Here is a 24,033-nt window from a genome sequence, read left to right as displayed (position 1 = left end):
AATGAGGCCCCCTATCCTTGTCTCTTTTCTTTTCCAGAACGTTTGCCCCATTGTTTCAGAATAAAAAGAGTTTTCCCCCAGTAATCCAGGGCTTCGGCATACTGATTAGCAGTCAAGTAACTGCAAGCTGTAACACACATGGAGGAGCTGCATTTCTTCTGCTCAAGCTGGAGGTGGTTTCTTTAGCGGAAATAAAAGCTTGTGAGAGCAAGGCTTTCCAGACTGAGAATTCGGGGTGCAGAAGAGCTTGTGAAAATGCCCTTTTTAAAATCGTGTACCCCCAATATGAGCTATTGCTGGGCCAGAGCAGGATTTTCACCCTGAAACATGCTTGATTTATCTGTAAATAGAATTCTCTATTACTGTTCCTTGTTGCTGCTGTACTGAGTACCCTTAAAGGTAGACGTTTCTTGGTTAGGGTAAACTGTATGCCAGGTAACATGCTGCTACCTTTTATAGTATAATAATAGGAGAATTATTGGCCTTTTTGTTCCAGTTTCCCTATGTAACTCCAGCTCCACATGAGCCAGTGAAGACACTGAGAAGTTTGGTGAATATCCGCAAAGACTCTCTCCGACTTGTGAGGTACTGTTATTGCCTGAACCTTTCGTTTTGTTCAACCCAGTGTTCTGTCATCCAGAGCCAAACTGTATTTGATAAGGTTTTGGAGAAATAGCTGAATTCCAGATCCTTGTTGCTAGATATGTCCAGAGATTTCTGTGCTCCCTTGTGAGCAGAGCTTTCTGGTGGTTTATATGCTCCTTATCCCTCGACTTGAATAATCTGTGTTTCCAAACAGGATCAGCAAGGTATCTGTCTTTACAGGACAGACTAGAGTGGTAAACAAAACCATGAAATCACTAGCAGGAACGGAAGATATTAGTCAGGTCAATAAGCCCTACGGACAGATTCCTTTCTGCATTCTTGTGCAAGGAGAAGCCAGAAAATAGCTGATTCTGGTGCAAGTCGCAGGCCAGGAAGACTGATTGGTCTTGAGTGAAACTTCCTCAGGCTTCTCCTGCTGCCAAGATAAGTTTGGTCTTAGTGTTATGCGTTCGTTTAGATGGTTTGTGTCCCATGCATAGGGCAGGAGGCCTGGATAATCATGGAGATCTGTTACCTTTCACTGCTCTACATTGAGATCTAAACCACCACTAGCTGGATTAAACGCAATGGCTAACACTTCGACCTGCGGCTGCCCTCTTCCAAACAGATGGCTGAAGTACCGGGGCCCACCATACAGTGCTTTGTTTTGGTCTGAGCAGCCGGGCAGATGTCCAGGCAGAGCATTTCTCAAAGATCCTTGAGTTGCTCTGAATTGTGCGTTTCAGGCGCAGGGCTGGAGTGCTGGCAGGGGGCCAGCTTCAGCTCTCAGCCAAGGTGGTTCTGAGAGCATGGTGGAACGTGAGTACTTTGAGTCATAAACACACAAAACCCTCAGTTTGTTTTTTATGTGAAAACTGAAGGTTGGGGGTTTTTTTTGTTTTGTTTTGGTTTTGTTTTTTTTAAATGAGCAATACCTGTGGTTTCAAAACTGATCAAGCAGGAAAAGGGGGAAGAACTTCTGAAAAAGTAACCATTGGTAAACTGCTTTGAATGCTGCCTGGCTTTTTCAGCTAAAGGGTGAAGTACTTCTCTAGGAAAAAAGCCTTGCTTTCCTGCCGCACTTGCTCTGGAAAGGGTATTTTGTTCTCCTTGCAGGCATCCACATAAGCAGTGTAACATCTCTCAGAAGCTAAATGGGAAGTGACTCTTTCACTGGGCGAGGGCTAGCTGGGAATGAAGGAGTTGGTGGGGTTTAGTATGTTCAGTTCTGTCATTCTGCTTTCTGTGGTTGCACGTCCTGTCCCCCCAAGTAGAGTTGCAGCTCTGGACTATTTGAAATGTAGTGTCTGTGCACCTTGACAATGTCTAGGTTTGCATCTGTCTAATTCCTGGTGCTATCAGTTCTTTCTCTGCCTCATGAGCTCTCACAGGCTCTCGTGCTGCTGTGTTAGTGCTGACGACAACACTGCCAACATTACTCTATTTAATTTTGTACTGGTGTAGACCCAAAATGAGATTTTAATTGCCAGTCCCCAAGGGCACATTGTGTCTCGTGCTTTTCTACCATTCAGGACTAGGGGCTTTTCCTTTCTCCCTCTATGCACGTAAAGACACTTTGTGCCCTCTCCAGCTTGGCTTATCTGCAACCAATGGTTGAGGCTTGCACATTCTTTCCAGGAGTAGTTAAGTTTAATTTAATACCTCCTCCATCATAAATGAAATGATACTGAGCCAAGTGCCTAGGTGTAAAGTAGATTCTGATGGTAAAGTCCTCACAAGCTTTTTGGTTTTCCTGGAGTTTAATTGAAAATTAATTGCTCACCTGTGAAGAGGATGTTGATCCATAATTTGTAGTGTGGGGCTTTAAGGGCAATATGAGGAACGTCCGCTCTGGGCTTCCTGCCTGCCTCTGACCAGACAAAATTCTGAGCTTTGCCAAATCCTGAATATTTACAGCAGCTTTGAAGAGAAGCAATAAACTTGCGGATATTGATGTTGAAGCTCTGATGACACCTTGTGTGAGTGCTTGATTTCTAGCAGAATGGGACTCTGAACCTCAGAGGAGGCTAGCATGGGTTTTGCTGTTAACCACTAACAGAAAAAGACTGCCTGATGTCTGTCCTATGTCCCTCTTTTGATCATGGACTGGAAGCTTTAGTTCAGAGCTGAAGTACCTGATAGGCTGGTGCTGGTTGTTTTACTCTTACCTTGAAAGCATTTCCAGTTGCAGGAGGAAGATCAACTCACAAGGCAATGGGTTTCATGGAAGAGTTGCATCCTGGGACAGCCTCTCTGCTTCAGCGTGGGCTTTGGGCTTCGGCTAGCATCATGGACCAAAAGTGCTGAAGGAATCCGCAACTATAGTGGTTTGGGTACATGTCTGAAGCAGCAGCAATATTATGGAGCATAGTGAAGCCACTGAGAATTTTGGAAAAAGGCCTGAGAGGCCCGCGGATGATAGGGACCGAGGGGAGACGGGTGAGTCCCCAGTACTGTGGGGCTGACCTTGATCCTTGGAGTGGTTCATCCCATGGTGGAGGTGGTGATGGTGCTGGGACTGCCTGCTTTGCAGCCCTGGATAGTGTTAAACTGTGTACAGATCTCTGCAGAACCCCCAAATAGGGAAGCCTCCATTTGATGATGGTCTTCCCACATGAAAGTCAATGTTAATAGAGACGTCAGCTAGTTCTTACTTCATTTAGTGCCTGCTCTAAGACTGTTGTAATTTTTATCTCACAATACTAACTCAAGAATACTTATCCTGCATGTCTACTAGGTTGTTGGTCAAACTTTTTAATCTCCTTAAAGGATGAAATCAGGTTCGACTTGACCTTTCTCTATCAAATTGTCGTGGCTGCTGTTAATTATATTTTTATCTTCTAATTCTTTAACAGACAGACAAAAAGTTCCAGCACTTCCATTGTTTTATCCAGAAGTGATGTCAGACCAAGCGGCCTCAGCTGCCTTGGTCATCCTGCTTTGCCTTTTTCACCATAACGTTGGATCAGCTATTTGTTCTCAAAGGTGGTCAGTCTCTTCCACTCTATACACGTGATTGTGAAGGCTGTGTGTTTAACTTGCGTGCATGACCGAAAGGCACACCTTGCAAAGTCACCGATTTCTAAATTTGTGCATGCGTCTGTGGCCACCTCACATCAACACTGTCTGTAGGACTGTAAACGTACACTGTGAACTTCAAGTGCAGGTGGAGACAGAAGAGCTCTTGACTCACCTGAACCACCCCTGAACCACCTCCTCGTCTGCCATGTCCCTTGCAGAGAAAGAAGAAATGCAAAATGTGTGACTTTGTCCTGCTATTCACTTGAAGTTACATCCCCCCATTCCTGCACCTTAAGGTGGAACATGAGATGTTTCTGCGTCTCAAAGTATGCACTGAAGCAGTTCTTGCTTGTTCCTTGGTCCAGCTACCCGCTGGCATAGGTGCTTACGCAGTCCTTCTTCACCTCAACTCCTTGCTATGTGGCAGATGATTTTCTTAAGCTCCAGCACCAGGCATGTGGCAACAGGAAGATGTGTACACAGCCTTGCTGTGACTGTCACCATTTAGGCACATTTACCTTGCCCCCGCTCGAGTGATGCTGTTCCAGGCAGACAGGACTCTGGCTCTACGTCTTCCCAGCAGATGCATCCTCCAGAAACCTTCTCTTCATGCACTGTAGGTGGTAGTGGCCCCTCAGCGGTTTCCTAGGGCAACAGATCTATTCTAGTCTAGGTTTAACCCCTTTTCTTCTTGAAAGGATGGAAGCACATTCTGAGTGCTGGCAGAGAGGTGCAGAGGTGGAGCTGGGAGCAGGAGGGTGATCTGCGAACCCATATGGTTTGTGTGACTTCACTGGGAAGACAGAACAGTCAATGGTTTTAGTAATGACATGTTGCTTTTGCATGATCTGCCCTCCCCCAGCCATCCCACCTTGTTACTTGGGGCTGTTCTAGGTATCTAAATCTGTGCTGTCGATCTGTAACTCTTGTGTGTGCCGGGCATCTTTATTTTAATACCTACCTTTATATGCAGTGAGTATAGGCCTCTGAAGTAGCCTTCATGGGTGCCTGCCTGGAAGGGGTGCTGGTTCTCCCCCCCCCCCCCTTCTTCTGGAAGAAGTGGCAAGCGTATCATAGCCTGGATCCTTTGCTGCTGACCTCAGATCAACGGAGGGCAGCGCAGCAAGAGATAGTTTGCAGAAGCTTGCACTGCTGTTTTCTTGGACACACGCAACACTTGTGAGTGGATTGTTGCCATCTATGTTCTTGGGTCAGTCCAGCACAAAATTTTTCTAGGCAAACCTGCCCTGCTGGCTAGAGTGTTTCTGGTTTACAGCCTTCATGTGCCATGATTTTATTCTTTGAATGCAACTAGCTTGTGTGAAATGCTGTCTTGCTCTGTACTGTATATTGTATCCAGGCTGCTGAAGTTGTTTAGACTTTCAGTTCTTGGGATTTGTCTTTTTTTATACTAGCATGTTGGGTGTATTCTAGCTTGATTTGCAGTTCTGACCTAGGTGAACCTCTGGCAAAAGTCTTGTTTGGAGCTCTCCAAGTCTTTCAGACAGGAATGCAAGTGTATGCTACAGTGATTCACTAGGGTTACATTAGTACAAGTACGTGTGTTAGGTATTTGATTATACTGCTCTTAAATTTTATTTTGCACCTCCTATATTAAATTGCTGAAGCTGAACATTTAATTCTTGTTCAGTGCGGTGGTAAGTAAACTTCATGCTGGAACCTTCTTAAACAGGCAGCAGTGAATTTGATAAATAAGGATTCCCATGACAATTTTTAGATTGAGTTATGGAGGTACGCCTAGCCCATTTCTGAGTATTTTCAGCAGTGCAGCCTGTTCATTGAGGCTGTTTAATGAAGGGAGAGGCCGGCTGATACTGTGAAGTCAGAGATTGGTGCCAAGCTTTTCCTGAATGGTTCAGCTGCTTGGCTTTGACCCAGCCATTGTGGCAATTAAGGTAATACTGATTGACAAGTGAGGCTGGAGCTGGATGGCAAATCAAGTAGTGTTTTACACCTCTCAAAGGCAGCCTGCTGCATTCACCGTTCCTACAAGGTGCGTGAACTAATAGTGGTACCTACAGTTGTAGGATTACAGTGGGATTTGAATTTATGTGTTACAATCTTCTGCCCTGCCAGAGAATCACGTCCATTCTATCTGTCACTTTGCTCTTCAAGGACAGGGAGATCTCATGGTGTGTTGTGTTGGCTGCTTGTTCCAGGATCTGCGCGTCTCCCTGGCCACCTCTGGCATACTGTAACTCACAGCTCGTCCATGGCCATAGCTAGCTGCCCTGGAGCTTGCTTCATACCTTCTTCACTGGATTTGTTACCTGCTTTTTCCAGCAGTAGGGAGAAGGAGTAATACTAGGCAGTGGTGATCACACAGTGGGATCCAGCTGTACAGTAGCCCATAGCCAACTATGACTCATCTTTATGTTAGTTGAAATAGCTTGTACACTCGTACTGGTTATCATGCGTCTGTTACACAGTTGAATGTGCTGAATTTTGTTCATACAATAAATGTGTACAGGCTTGTCATTAGCAGCATCAAAGGCTTAGTTGATTTCTACGTTTAAAGATGTTTGAACTTCCTATATTTGGATGCGTTCTGATCTGAATATCATCTGTGTGATACTGGAGGTACCTTTTGTTGAGCTTCAGGAGTTTTGTGTTACAGAAATGCCTTTTCTTTTTTTTTTGCCTGTTATGCACCATTTCATTTGCAGAGTTCAAAGAATTAGGCCTTAGACTTATCAGGCCCATCCAGGATTTCTTTAGCCCAAATACTGAGCCTAATGTGAAGATTTAAAAGGAAGGAGAATGTTTCTTCTCCTAGGGGTTTGGCATTCAAGAGTTTACTTTCTTGTCTTGTTCTGCGTCCTGGCACTGTAAGTCTGGGTGAGATCCCTCAACGCTGTTGTTAGCATAATTCACTTCACTAACTTCAGTCAAATCTTGGAAGAACCTTCCTCAAAAGAAAGAATGGAAATCTCCTTGGAAGCCCCAGCTGGAAGCCCTTGGTGCCTTGACTGCCCAGAACACCTAGATTGGAGTACTCTTGTCCTGATTTCCGGAGTGATCTTGATGGCATCTCATAAATACATGTTCTAATCCTCTGACATTGTCTTTCAGGTATAAAGATGATGTTGACAGTCCTACTGAGGAGAATGGGAAGCAGAAAGTCCTGTACAGCCTGGAGTTCACGTTTGATGCAGATGCCCGTGTTGCCATCACAATCTACTGCCAGGCAACGGAAGAGTTTGTTGGTGGCATGGCAGTGTAAGTCCTGGGCTTGTGGGTGCGTGGAGGGGCACAGGAGCTCTCCGGTGATGAGCCTGGCAGACATCCCTCGTTAATCACCCCCAAGAGATGATGGAGAGGGAAATCTCTTCTTTTTCTGTTTTGTTTTATATATTCTGATAGCTTTGAATATTACTTTCACTTCCTCCCCCCCTCACATAGACAATATCCTCTCTTGTTCCCTTTTTGGTTTGTTTTTTGGGCGCGGGGAAACCATTCTGTGTGCAATCAAGGAGAGGAATTCACAGCTGCATGCTTTGTCAGCAAGATCTTCTATGAAATTGAAAAGACCAACCACCCTTCCCTTCAAATACTACCTGTTTTTTTCCAGATCTCCTAACTCACTGGATTTCTGTGTTCCCTGTGACAGGAGCATCTGGGCCACCAAAGTAAATTTCAGGCTGACATTTACATAGAGAGTCTGTGAAATTAAGGCCCAGCCAAAGCCTCTTTTGGGATAAATGACCACCTCAACACAGGGTGTTGTGAGCTGGCTATCAGGAGGATTTACTGCCTGAAACCCCATGTGTGTGTTTCCTGCCAGGTACACATATTAACCTTTGGCTAGCTGTAGAAAGAACGGTCAAAACTTCATCCATGGAGCCTTTCTTGTATCCTGGTAGAGCATCCCTACGGATTTCAAAACTTCTTTTGTCTAAATTGACATGTTTAAACCATTCCAATCAACACTGTATCCCATAAAACTACAAAAAATTTCCTCTCTGTGTTAAGAGCGAAGGTGGCTGAAACGTGCTCTCCCTGGTGCGAATTGGGTACATGTGAGCTGCTGGTACGTTATGGCAGGCTTCCAGTGGCCATGGGACAAAGGAATTGTTTTGTTCTATGGGTAAAGGAAGATTCAGGCTGCAGAAGCTCTTGGCTTCCTCTCGTAGAGGCTTTTGGCTGATCAGCGGCTCTCTGCACGTCGTGCTGACGGCTTCTGCAGTGGTGGTCTGGATTTGGGGGTGAATTTACGTTGTATTGAAGGGACCTGCAGAGGTTTCAGCAGGGAGAAATATGTATGATAAATCATAACATGGCTTATGTGTTTTATGCAACGTGCAAACGTCCCACTAATGATCAATGAATAGTGTGTTTTTAGAAATGAGATGAGCTCTATGGTCCCATCCAGATGCGCATTCCTGCAAATTGGAGGATATCCCGATCCAGAATTTTTGTTTAGGCCCCTTTTCTTCTGTTGAAGCCTATGGCTGCCTTTATTTTGGGGAGGTAATAAATTAGCTCTTTTTAAGTGCTTGAAAAACATCTCTCGACAAACCCTGAAAATGCTTTCTGTTCAGATCCAGTTTTTCCTGAGCGGAGCTGAATGCAGCAGGATGCCTTAGAAATCCTGATCAAGTTTCCGTGTTCTGTCTCTTAGGTCCTTAGGTTTCCTGTGAATTTAGTGCTAGTGAAGGTGTTGGAATGGCAGCCTTGGAGATTGAAGTCCTCTTTTCCTAATACAGGTACAACGTGGAGAGGTGGCCAGTGTCCCTTGTGCTGCCCTGCAGTGTTCCTTGTTTTTTCACTTAAGGAGGAAACCATTTATGGGCTAATGGGGAGAACCGAGGGCCTCTATGGCCAGGGTGGATGTATTTACATTGCCAGACTTCAGCCATGGCTTAAATCAGCAAGTCTTGTTTGAATCTTCAATTTAATCTTGTTTCGCTTGTTCACTTCTTTGTTTACCTCGAAGGAGAACTTGTTTGTCACTGGTCACTAACAAGGAAACACCTGCATTTACAACTCAGCCTAAGCTTTGTATCAAAATTTGTGCTACATTTTGCAAAGAGCTTAAGTCTAAAGAATATGCGTATAGTTTAAAATGTATTTTTTCAGACTCCTGGTTTTGCATTTTGTTATGTCAAAATGGCAAAAAAAAAAGTTATTCTAAAAAAAAATATATATTTTTTTTTTTTAACCTGTGTCTCAAACCAAGCTGTGTTGGGATGGAAGCGCAACTGAATCACCCGAGATCAGTGGTGTGGCATTCTTGTTGGTTAAACTGCTCTATCTTGGACTCTTAAGAGACTGTCTTGTCAAGTTGTGCCTTGAATAATTGCTTAATGGCAGTATTACAGTTACTGAATATAACTAACTGTTTCTGGACAGAGTGTGTTTTTTAGTCTTCCGTAACTAGTAGCTCTCCTCTCAGAACTCTGTTGGTTGATCGGAGGAGGAAAACAGAGTTTCTGGTTCACTTAAGAACATGTTTTACTGAAATTTAGTGTCACACGCTAAGCCAGTGACTGTCACCAGTGCTGTTGTCTGTTCTTTAAAGCTTATGCAGCAAACATGAACTACCTAATTGCTTTATAAATTTAATTTGAACAATTCCCAGGTAGGGTTTCTGAAAGTTAACACAACTGTCGACTTCAAAGAAATTGTTTGTTTTTTCAAATATGAATTTTTTTAATCCACCCTGTCCATGGTTCACTGAGAGACGGATCTCTGTTCAGATGGCGGAGGAGAAGCCTTTGTTCATGAACCCTACCTGCCTCTGCATGAAACCAGGATCATTAGTCAGCACTCATTACCTCGCTAACGAAACGTAGCTGACGATACTGTGCTGCCCTGCTAGGGTGGCGGCAGTCCCCAGTGCACTGAAACCTTTACGTCAAAAGTCAAAGCACTTGGATTCAGCTCTTGCTTCCACTGCTGGCCTTTTATTTAATAAATCATACTTTAATTTCCCCGTAGTGTAGGAGTGATGAACTGTCTGTCTCTGCTCTGGAGTTCTCGGACAATAAATAAGTAAGGGCGAGGGGGGGCCCTGCACCAGAAGCCAGGGACCCTTTTGGAAGGCATGATCCTGATTTCATGCAGATGCGGAGGTAATAAGGGCTGGGGGAAGTGAGATACAAATATAGACTTTATAAGCTGCTTTAATTCAACCCAGGCTATTTTTCCATGTGGAAGTGGCTCATGAAGCACGTCTTGGGGCTAGTGCAGCTGCCCGAAGTAGGCATCTCTGCTTCTCTGGATTTGCTGGCTGCTAGTAAAAACCTTTTGAAGCTCTGATTTCAGCTTTGCAAAGCAATTCTGAAAGGGCAGTGCTATAATTACTTTGATTTATTCTTTTCAAATTCTAGTGGAAAAAAAAAAAATCTGGGCTGCATTCTTAGAGCTCTAAGTGGAGTGAGTGCATTTTTAGTGCACTAATAGGAATGCAGCTTCCCCCTGCCTGGGCTGGTAGTTTTTCCTTTTTCTCAATTTCTTTTGGTGCTAACAAACAGCTACATTCAAGGAACAAGCATGTGCAAATGAATTAAAAACTTTTTCGATTGCAGTGTCCAGTACTTGATTGGGAAGAAGATGCTCTTTAAAACAAAACACTTTTTTTTTTTCCACTCTCCTAAATTGATGCTAAATCCTAAAATGGGAGAAACTTTCTGGACCCATGTGAAAACCAGAAATTTTCTCCCAGTCCCCAGCCTGCAGCATGGCTCCTTAGAAGCGCTAAACAAGTTATTCTTGCTGCTCTGCTGAAACAACCACTGATCCTGATAGTATCAGCGCTCCTGCTCCTGTGAAACTCCTGCTAGGAACATTGTAATGTTCAGACAGTTTTGGGGGAGAGGAGGGAGGGGAGGGAAGGTGGCTCTCCCTGAGCAGAGGCATTGCTTATTGAGGAGCCTCTGCTCATCTGAGAGCCAGAAGGCTCTGCGTGCCATGGCCCTGCCTTCAGGATTAGCTGGTCTCCATGGCCAAAGGGAAAGCCTTTCTCTCTGCAAGCCAGGAAGCTTCCTCCTGGAGTTGTTTGGGCTCCGTTTAAAAGCTGGTGGCTTTATCAGTATGTGCTGCCTGTCCTAACCTGTCTCAAAGCAGCGTTCAGCAGACTTTCCCAGGTAATGGTGCTGGGAGATATGCTCAGCTATTCCATTTCCCAGCCAAGATCTTGTGAACATGTAGCTCCTAACTGCTGCCTGCCTCTTGCCCTGAACTGTTGAACTCTCAGTTTCATGGGGAGCTGCATTGTCACCACTGTGGGACCGCAGCTGACCAGTAAAGTCTGGAGAAGGCGAATGTGTGGCTGGTGGTGATTGTAGAGGTGTCTTCTCCTCTGCAGCCCCACTCCCAGGGGAAGGTACCCAGCATGTTCTGGTGCTACAGCAGATATCTGTAGAAGCCTCTTGGGTAAAACAGGGATTAGTTTAAATCTAGAGAGGACAGCTGGTCTCGCCTTTTGAATATCTTTTGCTTGGATACTTTGTGGTGAGCCTAAAGACTCTGTAGAGTAAAACACATTAGTTCTCAGAGGATCGGCTTGTGCATTACCCCAAGGGTAACAGAGGTAACCAGGTCTTCTGGTGTCCAGAGTCTCTTTAATGGCATGGAATTAGTGACCTGCCTCTGAACAGCTCAAGACCCCCAGTATTCTCAGTTTTATTTATTTTTCTGGATGTGTCCATTTTCTTTGGTTTTGGAAATTGGCAAACTGTTCTGCTGTGCTTCTCTTTTACTGTGACAGTCCCTGTGGTGAGCTTTAGCACAGTGTCTTCCCCGAGGATCCACTCCCATCTTTGATTAGCGGTGGGTGTGCTCTTGGGGAGCTGGTCTGTGATCTGGCTGGCTTGAAGAGAGTGATTTTTCTCTGTTTGTCCTTTCCTTTGGCTTCAGTTTTTCAGCAGCTGGGTGGAAAGCAGGGAAGGCCCTGATTGGGGAAACCATCATAACAGCTTGACTGCTCACCCGTGAGGACAAGCCTTGTCTTGCTCAGTGTCACTGAGGCACAGCAGTACCTGTCAGCTTCAAAAATGTCCTACAAACAAAGAGAAATTTGCTGTCAGAATCTGTGATCCTAACTGGGTTTTAAGACTAACTGTGCCTGCGGTAGAGGCAATCGGCACCTGCAGCAAGGAAGGGTTCAGCCATCTTGGCCAAAAGGCGAAGCATGACCAGAATGGGCCCAATCTAAATGGCATCAAAATCTCTGCCTTAGCACATAGGAGGCCACAAGCATGCAGGCATGCGAAATATATGTCGACTACTCTCTAGTGATTGCCCATAAGCATGTAATTTCCCCCCAGATAAACGAGTGTGCTCTGCGGTGCATTTCCATTGCAGGGCTGGCAGTATTCCGCAGCAGCTCCTACAGACTAGTTGAAGGATTCCCAATTTGTAACCTGCCTTCTCCTGCAGTAACTGGTCCATGTGTTTGTACCCTTAGATGCCTTTTGTTTAGGAGAGGGGTATGTGTTTTGGAGCAGGCTGCAGAGATGTTCGTAGTCTCTTTCTGTGTGTGCTCTATGAACGCGTCCCTTCCTTCTCTGGCAAAAGCCTTGATGTGCACACTACGAGCCTGTTCCTGGGAGGGCCCCTGGGACTTTTCCAGCTGTAGGTATCCTGCTGACTAGCAGGACGGATTGTGTAGTTAAAACATGACAGCAGCGGTTGTTTCCTCAGGGGAAGAAGTCAAACCAGCCCTGTAGCTGGAAGCACTTAAAACAGGCAACTCTAAAGACATGAGCAATCCAGGCAGATCAGGAGCTGATGATAAATATGACATGAGAGGATTGAGTTTTGCAGCCCGTTCTAATGAAAAAGATCTTTCTCTTTGGACAGAAAAGGTTCTCTTCCATATCCTAGTAATGTTGCCAGGCTCTGTTTTCTCATTATAAAGAGAAAACACAATGAAAATAGGTCAGTCTAGCTCTGCAATCCTTGCCCTTTTTCAGGGCTGTGCTGTTTGTGTTGCTGATGCACAAATGGCTGTACTGGATATTTATTTAAAAAAAAAATAAAAATCTCATTTCCTTGTTTGTTTTGCAATGCCTGCTACACTCATCGCAAACATCCTACTGCAGTCCTTTAAGCTGACGGTGGACTTGACACTGCAGTGATTATATATTCTGTCTGCATGTGGAAGTTTGAATAGTTGGTTCACAAAATGAAATCCGACTGACACGGGTAGCTCAGCGCATGGCTGTTTTCACTAAAGCTTGCGTAGGAGAGACACTCGGATATTCCTTTGGTTTTTTAATAGCCTCTGTCTATTCAGGGCCTTTGAAAGGTGCTCTTGCTGCTTTTGGCTGTGGACTGTGGTGATTAATATGAATTCTTTGTGCAGAGAGATTTCTTCTGTGTGAAGAAATCAGAGGCGAGTGCTGTTTTTTCGTGAGGCGGAAGCCTTTACAGCCGAAGCCTGCTTTGATCCAGGCAGACACCAGTCCCCAAGGGAACGCTGTAGTGCGCAAAGTTCGCAGGCTGGAGGGCTAAATTCTATAGATTTCACTGAGCAGACAAACCCGATGTCTTTAATAAGAGTTCTGGCCTTTGTGCCTCTCTGTGTAGCTGTTGTGTAAGCCGCCAGCTTTGAAGCCTGGTCGGAGTCAGGAGCGCGGTGCTCTCGCCGGTGAGTTCAGCAGCTGAAGGCAGACCTCTGCAGGTGCTTGGAGTGGGATATGGGCAGCAGGGTTTCGGCTGCGTGGTAAGGTGTTTGTTTCCTCCTGGCCTAGCGTGGAAACTCAGTCCTGGGAGGAAGCAGGAGGGGAGGAGAAGACCGGCAGGAACTGCAACTTAGTGCCCAATTAACCTCCAAACTCTGTGTGGGAGCCTCTCTGGGCTGGATCTTGCCGAACTCTGACTGAGACCCAGGGCTATGGCCACCCACCTTCTCTTTTGGTAGTGTTTCTTTTATCAATAAAAATCCACTTTGAGTGGAGACACTTGTTCAACTTCCCTCTTCCCCAAAAGCTGACCTGTGGGATCCCGGCCCAAAAGGAAAGGGGTGAGAGATGGGGGGCCACTGTGCTTGCTCCATGTCACCTCCTGGTTCCTTTAAACACCAGCAGAACATGACTGTCTCCCTCCTCATCACCTGTAAGAGGACATGGAGCCTGCCAGGCAGTCACAGCCTACAGCAGTGGAAGAATTGGTTCCTGAGTAACCTCTAAAGCTCTTGTGTAACTCTGCTTTCAGTAACTCTGCCTTGTCCTTGCTTCACTGCAAATTGCCATGCAACATGCGTAGCTGTTACTAAAGAAAGAGGACTCTTATTTTGTCCACAGGCTCTTCAAAGCGCAGACTGTCTCTCAGCTGTTACTAGCCAAAAACGGTACCTTGGGGCAACATCGCTACGTGCATCCTGCTTTTCTCTGAGGAATAGGGTCTGGGCAGTGCTGTGCATAACTCAGGCAAGCTGGCTAGGATCCTCACTTGGTGCTTCTCAATGAGGGGTCCCAGCGTGCTTATGGGAACAGGAACCGTCTTTTGACTGTCCGAGGCAGCCCCGGTGCCAGGTGGAGCTGAATGTGAGGAGCACAGCAGTGAAGAAGTCTGCACCAGTTGGGACCGGTGCCCTGCTGAGAACTTCTCCAAGCGCTGATCAGGGATGAGTGAGCGGGGGAAACCCCTGCACAAATTTGTGTTGTATCTCCAATGAGCGTGTAGCAACAGAAATTTAACTCTGCTTAGCCAGAGGTTCCCCAAAGGCTCACACTGGTGCCTTGGGAGTTACTCGAGGTCTGCAGGTGCCCAGTAGCACCTCCAGTCGGGAGCGTGTACAGGGAGAAGCCTGCATGAGCCACAGGCTGAGTTTCTCCATGGAGGCAGCAAGTGCTACTCAGCTGATGGAGGAGTGAGACTGGGAAATAATTTTAGTTTATTTCCTGTTCTCTCAAAAATCACTGTGGTGTAGTCACAGGGCTTATCATCTGCCGGTTCTCTGATACACAGCTGGCTTTGGGGGGTGGACGGGTTTGACACAGGGGAGGAAGGAGTCAGTGCGGAGTGTAAGCTTCGCTTTGTTGGAGTACAGGTGTGTCAAAGAGCTTAAAGGAGGAGACGGGCTGCATGAATCCTGAGGACAGAGCTGGGGGCTGCTGCCGCAGTGAGCAGTGTGGTACCTGGCGTTGCTGGTGATTCTCATGCTGTCAGAGGTACCTGAGCAAACAAACAGGTTTAAGAAGATGTGATCGGGGATTTCTGTTTGGTTCTGACCTAATAGGACAGACCCCACTTCTCCATTGTCCTGAGCTTCCAGTAATCACAAGGTGGCTGGTTTTGTTAGACCTCCCATCTGGGTGGAGACCTGGCTGGGTGTCATCGGAGAAACAGCAGCCCAAACATTCAGATTTCAGCCTTTACGCAGGGAGAGGCAGCGTGTTGCTTCTCTGCTATCCTTTATTCTTAATACGCGCTCTCTTTTTCTGTAACGCATCTCCACAGCTCTACAGAGCTTCTCCACAATCGTTTGCTGTAAGCCCACAGCAGCACAGGCAGGAAACAGAAGATTGAGAATACAGCAGATGCCAACCAAAAGGGCTGGGGATGGGTAAGGACCATTTAGACACTAATATGCAGGATACTTGCTTTGTAACAGCTTGCCAAGCTGTCCTCCCATGCAGCACGAGGAGCTTGTACTTGTGCAGTGCATCCTGTGCATCACCTTAGAAAGGTGATCGATCTCTGTGACAATCTGGGGTCATCAGTGCTTCCAGGGAATTCACCAGGCTCTTGGCCCACTGATGCTCAGTAGCCTCGGCGCTGGCTGCTGACTGGAGGTCTCCAGCGTTGTTTGGGTGTTCAGATCCAAGTCTGACCTGCGTTTTGGCATTGGGGGCTAGGCAGTCACACAGTCTGAGGCATAAAGCTCACTTGGTTCACTGGGGGAAGCCTCCTTGATATTTTTGTCATATTCTTCAGCTCAGAAAATCTATGTACCTGGTTTATTTCTTTCCTCAGGGACAGTGAGAGCAGCAAGTCTTATGCAAGTATTGTTCTACCCTGTCCTTCTTGGAACAGCGTTACTTGTTTTCCTGTTGTAGGCTGGTTTGGGCTTCTGGTGCTGTAAGTGCAGGTTCTCCGGCCTTCCCGGCACTCACCATCAGCACGTTTACACGCCAGTCCCAGCGCTGCTGTGGTGCGTGTCATCCAGGCAGTCTCTGACCTCCACTCTCTCCTCTGCGCTTTATTTCTAGTAGGTTCCTGACTTGCTGTCACCTTAGATAAGTCACTCTTCCATCCCCTGCTTTCCCAGCTGCAGAGGGAGAATTGTGCCTCTCTGCAGCGCTGGGAAGCTTTGAGAGCGCCACAAAAGGAGCTAGATACAGGCTTGCTCTATTCATTGTGCTTGACAACTCAGTAAATAAAACTTCACTCAATTGCTCGCTCTGTAATTCACACATAAAAGACCTGTCATTCTGATCTCTCCCACACCATGCTTTAAATGCAAAGGATGGAGGGAGACCTTCTAGTAAAGCAGCACAATTTCAGCGCCGTACAGCAAGGTCTTTGAGGGTAAGGTATTGTCATAAATAACATAATGCACCTGCCTTGGCAGGAAGAGTGGAGTGCACATGTTGAACTCTGCCTTCGTCTCGGCCTTCCAAAATTTAACCTGGATCTTGTGACACTTTATAAGCCTTCTGGATCCTCAGAAGGTGCAGGAACTACACTAGCTTTCCAGAGAAAGGCAGCAGTTCATGCCAGTGGGGAGCCTGGTTTCTCCTCCTTGGGTTTGAGAGGAATTAATAAATATTCATCATCTTCTGGTACCCAGGTTCTTATACCTTCAGCTGCAAAATGTATCCTAATCATCGTGCTTTAAGGGTCTGTGTTACGGTGCTGGCTGGCCTGAGCCCTGGAAGGCAGCCCTCTGTATCTGTGGGCTATTGCACTTTGGCCACAGATAGCTGCCAGAGCTATAGCTCTGGAGTTTAAAGTTTCCACAGCATCGCTTAAAGCTGAGTTTTAAGTTTCAGGCCTGTCCTCTCTAATCGCCATCCTCCAGCCCAGTCTTCGCAGCTCTGGTGTGATGCTCAGTTCTGCAGTTCTTGATTGACTCTGCCTCTTGGGCTTTTCCCATGGGTTTTTGCTTCATCCGCTCTGCAAGCAAGCTGCCCGGCACTCTGCGCTCCTTGCTTACAAAAAACAGAAGGCATTACCTCAGATGTGGAAAAGCTTTGTATTGCCATCGCCTTCTGATGTGCTGTTTTCCTCCACAAAGTGTAGTTAGGCTGAAGGAACCTGGAGCTTTCCAACCTTTGCTTACGTACCTGGTGATTTGTAAGCTGTGTCTGTGTTTCAGCACAGCTGAATGTCCTCAAAAGTACAGAATCCTATTTTTCAAGCAAGGATTCTCTTTTCTTTGTCTCTGTGCGTGCTCTGTTAACTGCTCTGCTTGACAGTACTGGTTCTGTACTGAATCAACCACATCAAATGCCTTGATCTCCTCTGGTGTTGTCTCCTTCGCGAGGCTGGTGGTAGTACTGCTTGTGTTACTCTTTGAGACATGGAATCAGCAAAAGCTGAGGAGCTGGTTGTCAGGGGATCCTGTGTGATATCTCAAGTTGAATTAAGGAACAATCAGCCTAGAGCTCCTGGTGCTAACGTGACGTGAGTCCCTGGAAGCCTGTCCCCTGGGCTGGCTGGTGGATCAAGAGCAGTGGCAATCAAGTTTGAACAGTCAACAAGGCTTCGAGCTTGTAGCTGTTCAGGGTGCAGTGGCCAGAGGCCAGTGCTTTTGCAGTCTCACTGTGTGAAGCTCTGCTTAGGAAGTGATGGTTAGTGTGCAGAAGAAAGAACATCCCAGTACTGTAACCAGCTGTTAAAGTCTTTCTTGTAGAGCTGGAGCTTGACCTGTCTCCTTGCTCTGCTGGGGGAGGTTGTTGTTTCTGCAGCATAAGCCTCTTGGGCAAGGGATCTCTCACTTTCTCTCCGGTTTGTCAACATGCCCTGAACACGTGGTTGGTAGCTTGACAACAAAGGCTTTGGTGGTAAAACCAGCTTAGATGTTCCCACCTTGCTTTGCATTTTGCCGCCTCCTCTCCTCTCCTGTGACAGAATTGGCATAGCGAGAGGCTGTGCACATCCAGCTCACAAATCGCCCTCCAGAAAGGGGGAAAAACTTCTCGATCCTGTTTTGCCGCCAAAGCTCACTGTGAATCACACCATCCGTAGTGTTGGTCAGTGGGCGGCGGAACGTCTGTCTTGGGGCAGACACTGCTGGGTGGGCTCTGGATGCAGAAGAGGGTGGATGGTAGCTGTGGTCCCATTCCAGAGATGTTCATCCCAGCCTGGCAATGCTGGTGTTTCAGTGCCGGGCCTCAAGAAAGTGGAAGAATTGTCACTCTTCTCTAGGTGGCCAGTGTGGAGGACTGGTTGGTGTCTCTCTATGGTGTTGGTAGCTCTGCAACACCTCTGGGGAAGCACATGAGGAATAGAGGAGTGAATTGGAATGGCTCTTGCTTACTGGGATGATGGTGAGCCAAGCAGTGTTTCTCACTGCAGAACTGTCCCACCAAGGCACGGGAGAGCTTTCAGCACCGTGTTGGGTTGTGTGTTGCCACTGTTAGATTGTTGCTCATTCTTCTTGGGTTTCCTGCAGAAAATAAGACTGTGCTGGGCTGAAAGCCAGCGTTGCCTAGGCCCTGGATTTAGTGAGCTAGCCTTTGCCAGGCTGCTGCACCCCACTGTACTCCTCTGACACCCAGTGCTTCCAGGCAGGTCAGTATGGATCCAATCAGACCTTGCCTGTCTGCGCTGCTTTCCCTTCCCTGTGCTCACCTTCTTGCTTTGACCTTTCCCTTCCCTTTTTTGTATCCCCACTGAATGGCTGCCAGCCCCTGCCAGCTCTGCCTCTTAGAGCTGCCACTTGTGATTCCTGAAAGGCGGACAGGCGTGAATGTGTGAGAGCCTAGCATACAGCAATCATTTGTTACACCAAGTTTTCTTTTCCCCCCGCTTTCTTCAGATACAGCACAAAGAATCCCTCTCTGCAGTCGGAGACGGTTCATTACAAGAGAGGGGTAAGCCAGCAATTCTCCCTGCCTTCCTTCAAGATTGATTTCTCAGACTGGAAGGACGATGAGGTAAGTCTCTTCTCAGTGTCCCCTTCTTTCCACAACCCTGTTGTCCTAGAAGCACTGGGCTCCATTTAGTGCCATGAAATTATGGCTGGAAAACACCCTGTCCCAGCTGCCATGGCATGTTTTGTTGGGTGTGAGACGAATAGGGCCCTGGGAGGAGCAGGTACTGTATGGGAACTTGGCAGGTTCATCAGGCAAACAGGGAAGAAACCCAAACCAGCGACTTTTGATATCGCTGATCAGCTGGCATCCCAACATCTGGTGTAGGAGGGAGACTGCAGGGATTGGCACTGGAGCTCTTCCTGGAGGAACCTGCCACTCCTCAGCCTTCCTCTCTCTGCCAGCCAAAGAGCTTGTGGGAACAAAAGTCTGTCTTCATCTCTCTGTTTTGGTGTTTTTTTCTTTTTTTGTTTTTTTTTTTTTTTTTTTTTTTGGCAGGTCATCTAGAACAGTGGTCTCCAAAGTGGGGTGCATGCAAGACAATTAATTGGGGTGCAGGAAGAACTTCAGTAGTACATGTATATGTCTTATAAATAATAAATATACATATATTAGGAGTACATGCTCAAAATTTTTTACTGATGGGATGAATAGTCAAAATGGTTGGGAGATGACTGCTCTAGAAGAGTCCTGTTCTTCTATTTAAGGGCCACATCCTGCATTCTTAACTAGCAGTTCGGTGTTGTAGGGGGATACTCTTCCTTTTGGGGCAGATTCACACTGGTGCATTAATGCTGAATAAGGGAGTACCTTCCTCCTTGTAGTTTAACGCATAACTGCAAACAGACAAGGGCTCGGTTTTAATTAAGCTCTGTGGCTATTACTACATAGCAAGATCTGTGGGGTTCCTGTTAATTTTGGTATCTTTGCAAAATTCCAAGCCAGGCAGTAACTCTGTGCTTCTTGGGACGCTGAACTTTGGACCAAGGGCTTCCCCTGCACGTGATGCAGGGCCGGGAGGCCTTGGTCTTTCCCCTGCTCTGTGCAGAGTTGCCGTAAGAGATTTGTGATGCAGAAGAGTCAGTCTGTAGCTACTGCTAATATATTTGTTCCTGTGGATGCCTCTCCCAGGTCAACACCGCTACAGTGTTCATTTCCTGACCCCAGCCTGTATAAGAGTATTGTGTATGCGAACCCTGGTAGATAACTCTACCTATTTAAAAGAGGAAAAAAAAAAAGATAACTCTACCTTAAAAAAAAAAAAAAGAAAAGAAATAAGAAACAAAAAAAAAAAGAAAGGAAAAAAGTAATCTTTCATGTATTTTGAAAAGATTGAATAGCTATTGTCTTGAAGTTACAGTTATAACTATAATCAGTCCCGTGCCTTAACAAATGCCATGGCGGTTACCAAGAGCCCGCAGAGTCTGGTCTCCTGATGTCTTGGCTTCTCTGCCAATATATGATTTCACAAGTTCAGCCTACAAAAGCTCGGAAGAGCTGCTTTTCAATCCCTTCTGTCGTCTCAGAGAGCTGGAAAGCAGGAGCTCAGATCCCTTTCTTCTTAAAGAATTCAGAAGCTTAATTTTCGCTTTTGTTCCTGCCAGCAAGGTTTTAACTCGAGTACTAAAGTCATGTCCCTTTGACAGCTGAAAGGGAGAGATGCTGTGGAAAAGTGAGCTTCTGGCTCCCTTTGCTTGGTTCTGCTGCATCCGCTGTCTCTTTTTTCGTTGGTGTTACTGGGAGCTCTGGTTGTGAAGAAAATGTGGAACAAGAACTGTGGTTCAGAAGGGTTTCTTCTCCCCTTTCCGCTCTGTGTACATACCAGTCCTTGTCCACTCAAGTCCAGTAAAATGCAAATGGCTAGGTCGTCTTAACTGGCCACTGAAATGCAGCACTTTTATCTGAGGCAGCTGGCAGAGTGTTATCACTCAGCTCTGTACAATTGCATGCTTCAGATTTTCAGATTGCTTTCCAGTTTTGTTACTGGTGTTGTCCAAAAAACCCAGATTTACTTCATATTTTTGCTCAGTGTAATACTCGCATGTGATGTAGCTCTTGGCTGGCCAACAGAAGGGAAAATAGTGTTATGTTGGGTTGTTATGTGGAAAGCTTTATAAAAGTTTACTTTGTCTTCATAATATACTGGTTTGCTTGCAAGTTATGGTGTACGGCTTGTGTTGAGACAGTTGTTTTCTGGTCCCTAAAAATGAATGTGAAATGGACCCTTAAAGAGGCCTTTTGTTTCAGAACGCAACAGTTTATGTCGCAAAGCGACCACAGTTCTATGATGTGACTTTCCCTTCAAATGGACAAATGGTAACTGTTGTCATACAGTAATAAATCAGAGCAGGAAGCAAAGCAAAACCATAAGCTTCTTTCAGCAATTTTAATCAATTGTCCTCGATGAAATTTCCCTCTGTGGCGTGCCATAATGGTTCAAAAATGCAAGCTGGAAAATAGTGGCTCAATGAGTCTCTTCTGTAACAAATACTGAGAGGTTAAATGAGATTTTTTGTGATTGCTCTGTTACTTTGCTGTTTTGGAAAGAGAAGAGATTCTGGTAGTTTAAAGGAGGAATAAAATGTAAAACCATCCCACAGGGGGTGAAAATCGATATCCCTCAGGTTTGAAGACTGGCTAGGTCAAATCATAAGGTCGTCCAGAACACGCTTTCTGTTTGGAGTCAGGTATGCACGTTTGAATGGGGGTGTGTGTGTGTGTGCAAAGCTTTACTCAAGAAAGCTCTGCAGAAGCTGAGTGGCCCCAAAGGCATGCAGCCTGCATGAGGAGCACACAGCTACGGACAGAAGAGCAGCAGACGCGCAATTCCTCTCCTGTAGGCCCCCTTCAGGTACTGGAAGGCCGCTATAAGGTCTCCCCGGAGCCTTCTCTTCTCCAGGCTGAACACCCCCAACTCTCTCAGCCTGTCCTCACAGCAGAGGGGCTCCAGCCCTCGCAGCATCTCCGTGGCCTCCCCTGGCCCCGCTCCAACAGCTCCGTGTCCTTCCTGTGCTGAGGATTCCAGAGCTGGACACAGTACTCCGGCCGGGATCTCCCCAGAGCGGAACAGAGGGGCAGAATCCTTCCCCTCGCCCTGCTGGCCACACTGCTGGGGAGGCAGTCCAGGATGGGGGTGGCTTTCTGGGCTGCAAGCGCACGTTGCTGGCTCATGTTGAGCTTCTCATCCACCAGCACCCCCAAGTCGTCCTTCTCAGGGCTGCTCTCAGTCCATTCTCTGCACAACCTGTATTTGTGCATGGGGTTGCCCCAGCCCACGTGCAGGACCTTGCACTTGGCCTGGTTGAACTTCATGAGGCTTGCACAGGCCCACCTCTCAAGCTTATCCAGGTCCCTGTGGATGGCATCCCTTCCCTCCAGTGTGTCGACCGCCCCACACAGCTTGGTGTCGTCCTACACAGCTTGGTGTCATCAGCAAACTTGCTGAGGGTGCACTCAATCCCATTGTCCTTGTCACTGACAAACATGTCTTTTGAGGAATGTTTTGAGGGACTGGCTGGAGAAAATCAAGCTGCAAATGATGCTGGAGCTGCGGGAAAGTGAGGGAAGCCCTGAAGCGCTACTTGAACGGTGCTGCAGTACTTCCAATTGGGTCTCAGTTTTCACTGGAAAACTGAAAACAGACTACCTGGGGCACCATGGTGAAATGACATCTTTTTCTCTCTTGGCAAGAGATGAGACAAAAAAAAAAGCAAGTCAGTAATTAACAGAAAACACCAGAAATCCAGTCTCTGAGCCATTTCCGTTCCTGGCGTAGGACAGTGTTTGTAAGGTTCCATTTTTCTTGTGTTTGTAAGATGACATGGAGCTTTTGAAGTGCTTTAATGAAGTGCAGGGCAAAGGAAGAAATTGAGTCTGTTTTCCTTGCGCTCAAGTGAGATCTTACATTTTTCACCCTCACCGATTAGAAGGTCAAGGACCTGAATGTCATAGCATGCCAAGAGATGGAAATCAATCTGATGTTTCCTCAGAGTGTTGCATGAGCTTGAAATTTTACAGATTTTTCTCTTTGTCTTCAAGAACTTCATACAAGAGTCAGGGTTTCTTTTGTGGTGTAGGGAGCACAATGCGTACGGCTGTGCTATAACCAGTATGTCCTACTATACGCAAGCAAATCGTAGAATGAATCATAGAATCATAGAATCATAGAATGGTTTGGGTTGAAAGGGACCTTAAAGATCATCTAGTTCCAACCCTCTTGCTGTGGGCAAGTACATCTTTGGCACTAGATGTATTCTGGGAAACTTGTCCTACTACAGATTGCTCAGGAGACTCTTAGGATACATGAATTGGTGAGAATTAAATACCATCTAAAATTCAAATGGAGATCCTTTGCTTTGCTAGCCATGGCTGGTGTTTAGTGCCACGTCAATGTATATATGTTGTGGTTATTCTCGTTGACTCCCTTTCAAAGTTGGTGCCTGAATTTTAAATCCTCCTGCTCTGTCGTGTCCATTTAAGACCAGGGCCCCATTCGAACGAAGGGGCCTTCATTCCTCTGACGTTAATGCTATCCCACATGTTGTCTTCAGGCAAGCTTGGTGTGAATTGTCTAACCTCGTCTCCTTTCTTTCCTTCAGCTGAACTTTGACTTGGATCGTGGTGTGTTCCCTGTGGTCATCCGAGCGGTGGTGGATGAAGGGGACGGTAAGCATGGTGGTGTGCTCACAGAATCATAGAATGTGTTGGGTTGGAAGTGACCTCTAAAGGCCATCTAGTCGAACCCCCCTGCAGTGAGCAGGGACATCTTCAACTAGATCAGGTTGCTCAGAGCCTCATCAAGCCTGGCCTTGAATGTCTCCAGGGATGGGGCCTCCACCACCTCTCTGGGCAACCTGTTCCAGTGCCTCACCACCCTCATTGTAATGAACTTCTTCCTAATGTCTCATCTGAACCTGCCCTGCTCTAGTTTAAAACCATTGCCCCTTGTCCTATTGCTACAGGCCCTTGCAAACAGCCCCTCCCCAGCTTTCTTGTAGGCCCCCTTCAGGTACTGAAAGGCCGCTATAAGGTCTCCCCGGAGCCTTCTCTTCTCCAGGCTGAACACCCCCAGCTCTCTCAGCCTGTCCTCACAGGAGAGGTGCTCCAGTCCTTTGATCATGTTTGTGGCCCTCCTCTGGACCCGCTCCAACAGGTCCCTTGGTCTTGGTCTTCTTCTAGCTCTCTTTGAGGTTAGGTGACTCCTTCAGGGCAGGCCTCCTCCTGCATGGGTGAAAATATTTTACTTGTAGCAAAAGCCTGGGGAGCCTTTCCAGAATAAAACTATTTCAGGAGTTCACCTTACCTTCCCTGTATTAAAAAGGCCCAGATAACCACGGATTCTTACATAAAAACATGCTTTTAAAAATAGCCTCCATTTTTTACAGGAAAAACGGGCAGATATTTAGTGTTGGAATAG

At 46.5% G+C, this 24,033-nt stretch overlaps 1 protein-coding gene across 4 annotated transcripts in view; it reads left to right on the top strand.

Annotated features, from left to right (window-relative positions):
* Nucleotides 1-24,033, top strand: part of MGRN1 (mahogunin ring finger 1) — a 58,118-nt gene that overhangs the window by 10,514 nt on the left and 23,571 nt on the right. For all 4 annotated transcript variants that reach the window (XM_074596531.1, XM_074596529.1, XM_074596533.1 and 1 more), the window contains exons 3-6: nucleotides 497-585; nucleotides 6,700-6,846; nucleotides 18,563-18,680; nucleotides 23,216-23,282. In XM_074596531.1, the coding sequence (XP_074452632.1) occupies nucleotides 497-585; nucleotides 6,700-6,846; nucleotides 18,563-18,680; nucleotides 23,216-23,282 (421 nt within the window). The remainder of the gene's footprint in view (nucleotides 1-496; nucleotides 586-6,699; nucleotides 6,847-18,562; nucleotides 18,681-23,215; nucleotides 23,283-24,033) is intronic.

Source organism: Larus michahellis, chromosome 8, assembly GCF_964199755.1.
Source record: "Larus michahellis chromosome 8, bLarMic1.1, whole genome shotgun sequence".
In the NCBI taxonomy this organism is placed as follows: Eukaryota; Metazoa; Chordata; class Aves; order Charadriiformes; family Laridae; genus Larus; species Larus michahellis.
The sequence above is the reverse complement of the archived record's forward strand: the minus strand, read 5'-3'. Positions and strand labels throughout refer to the sequence as shown.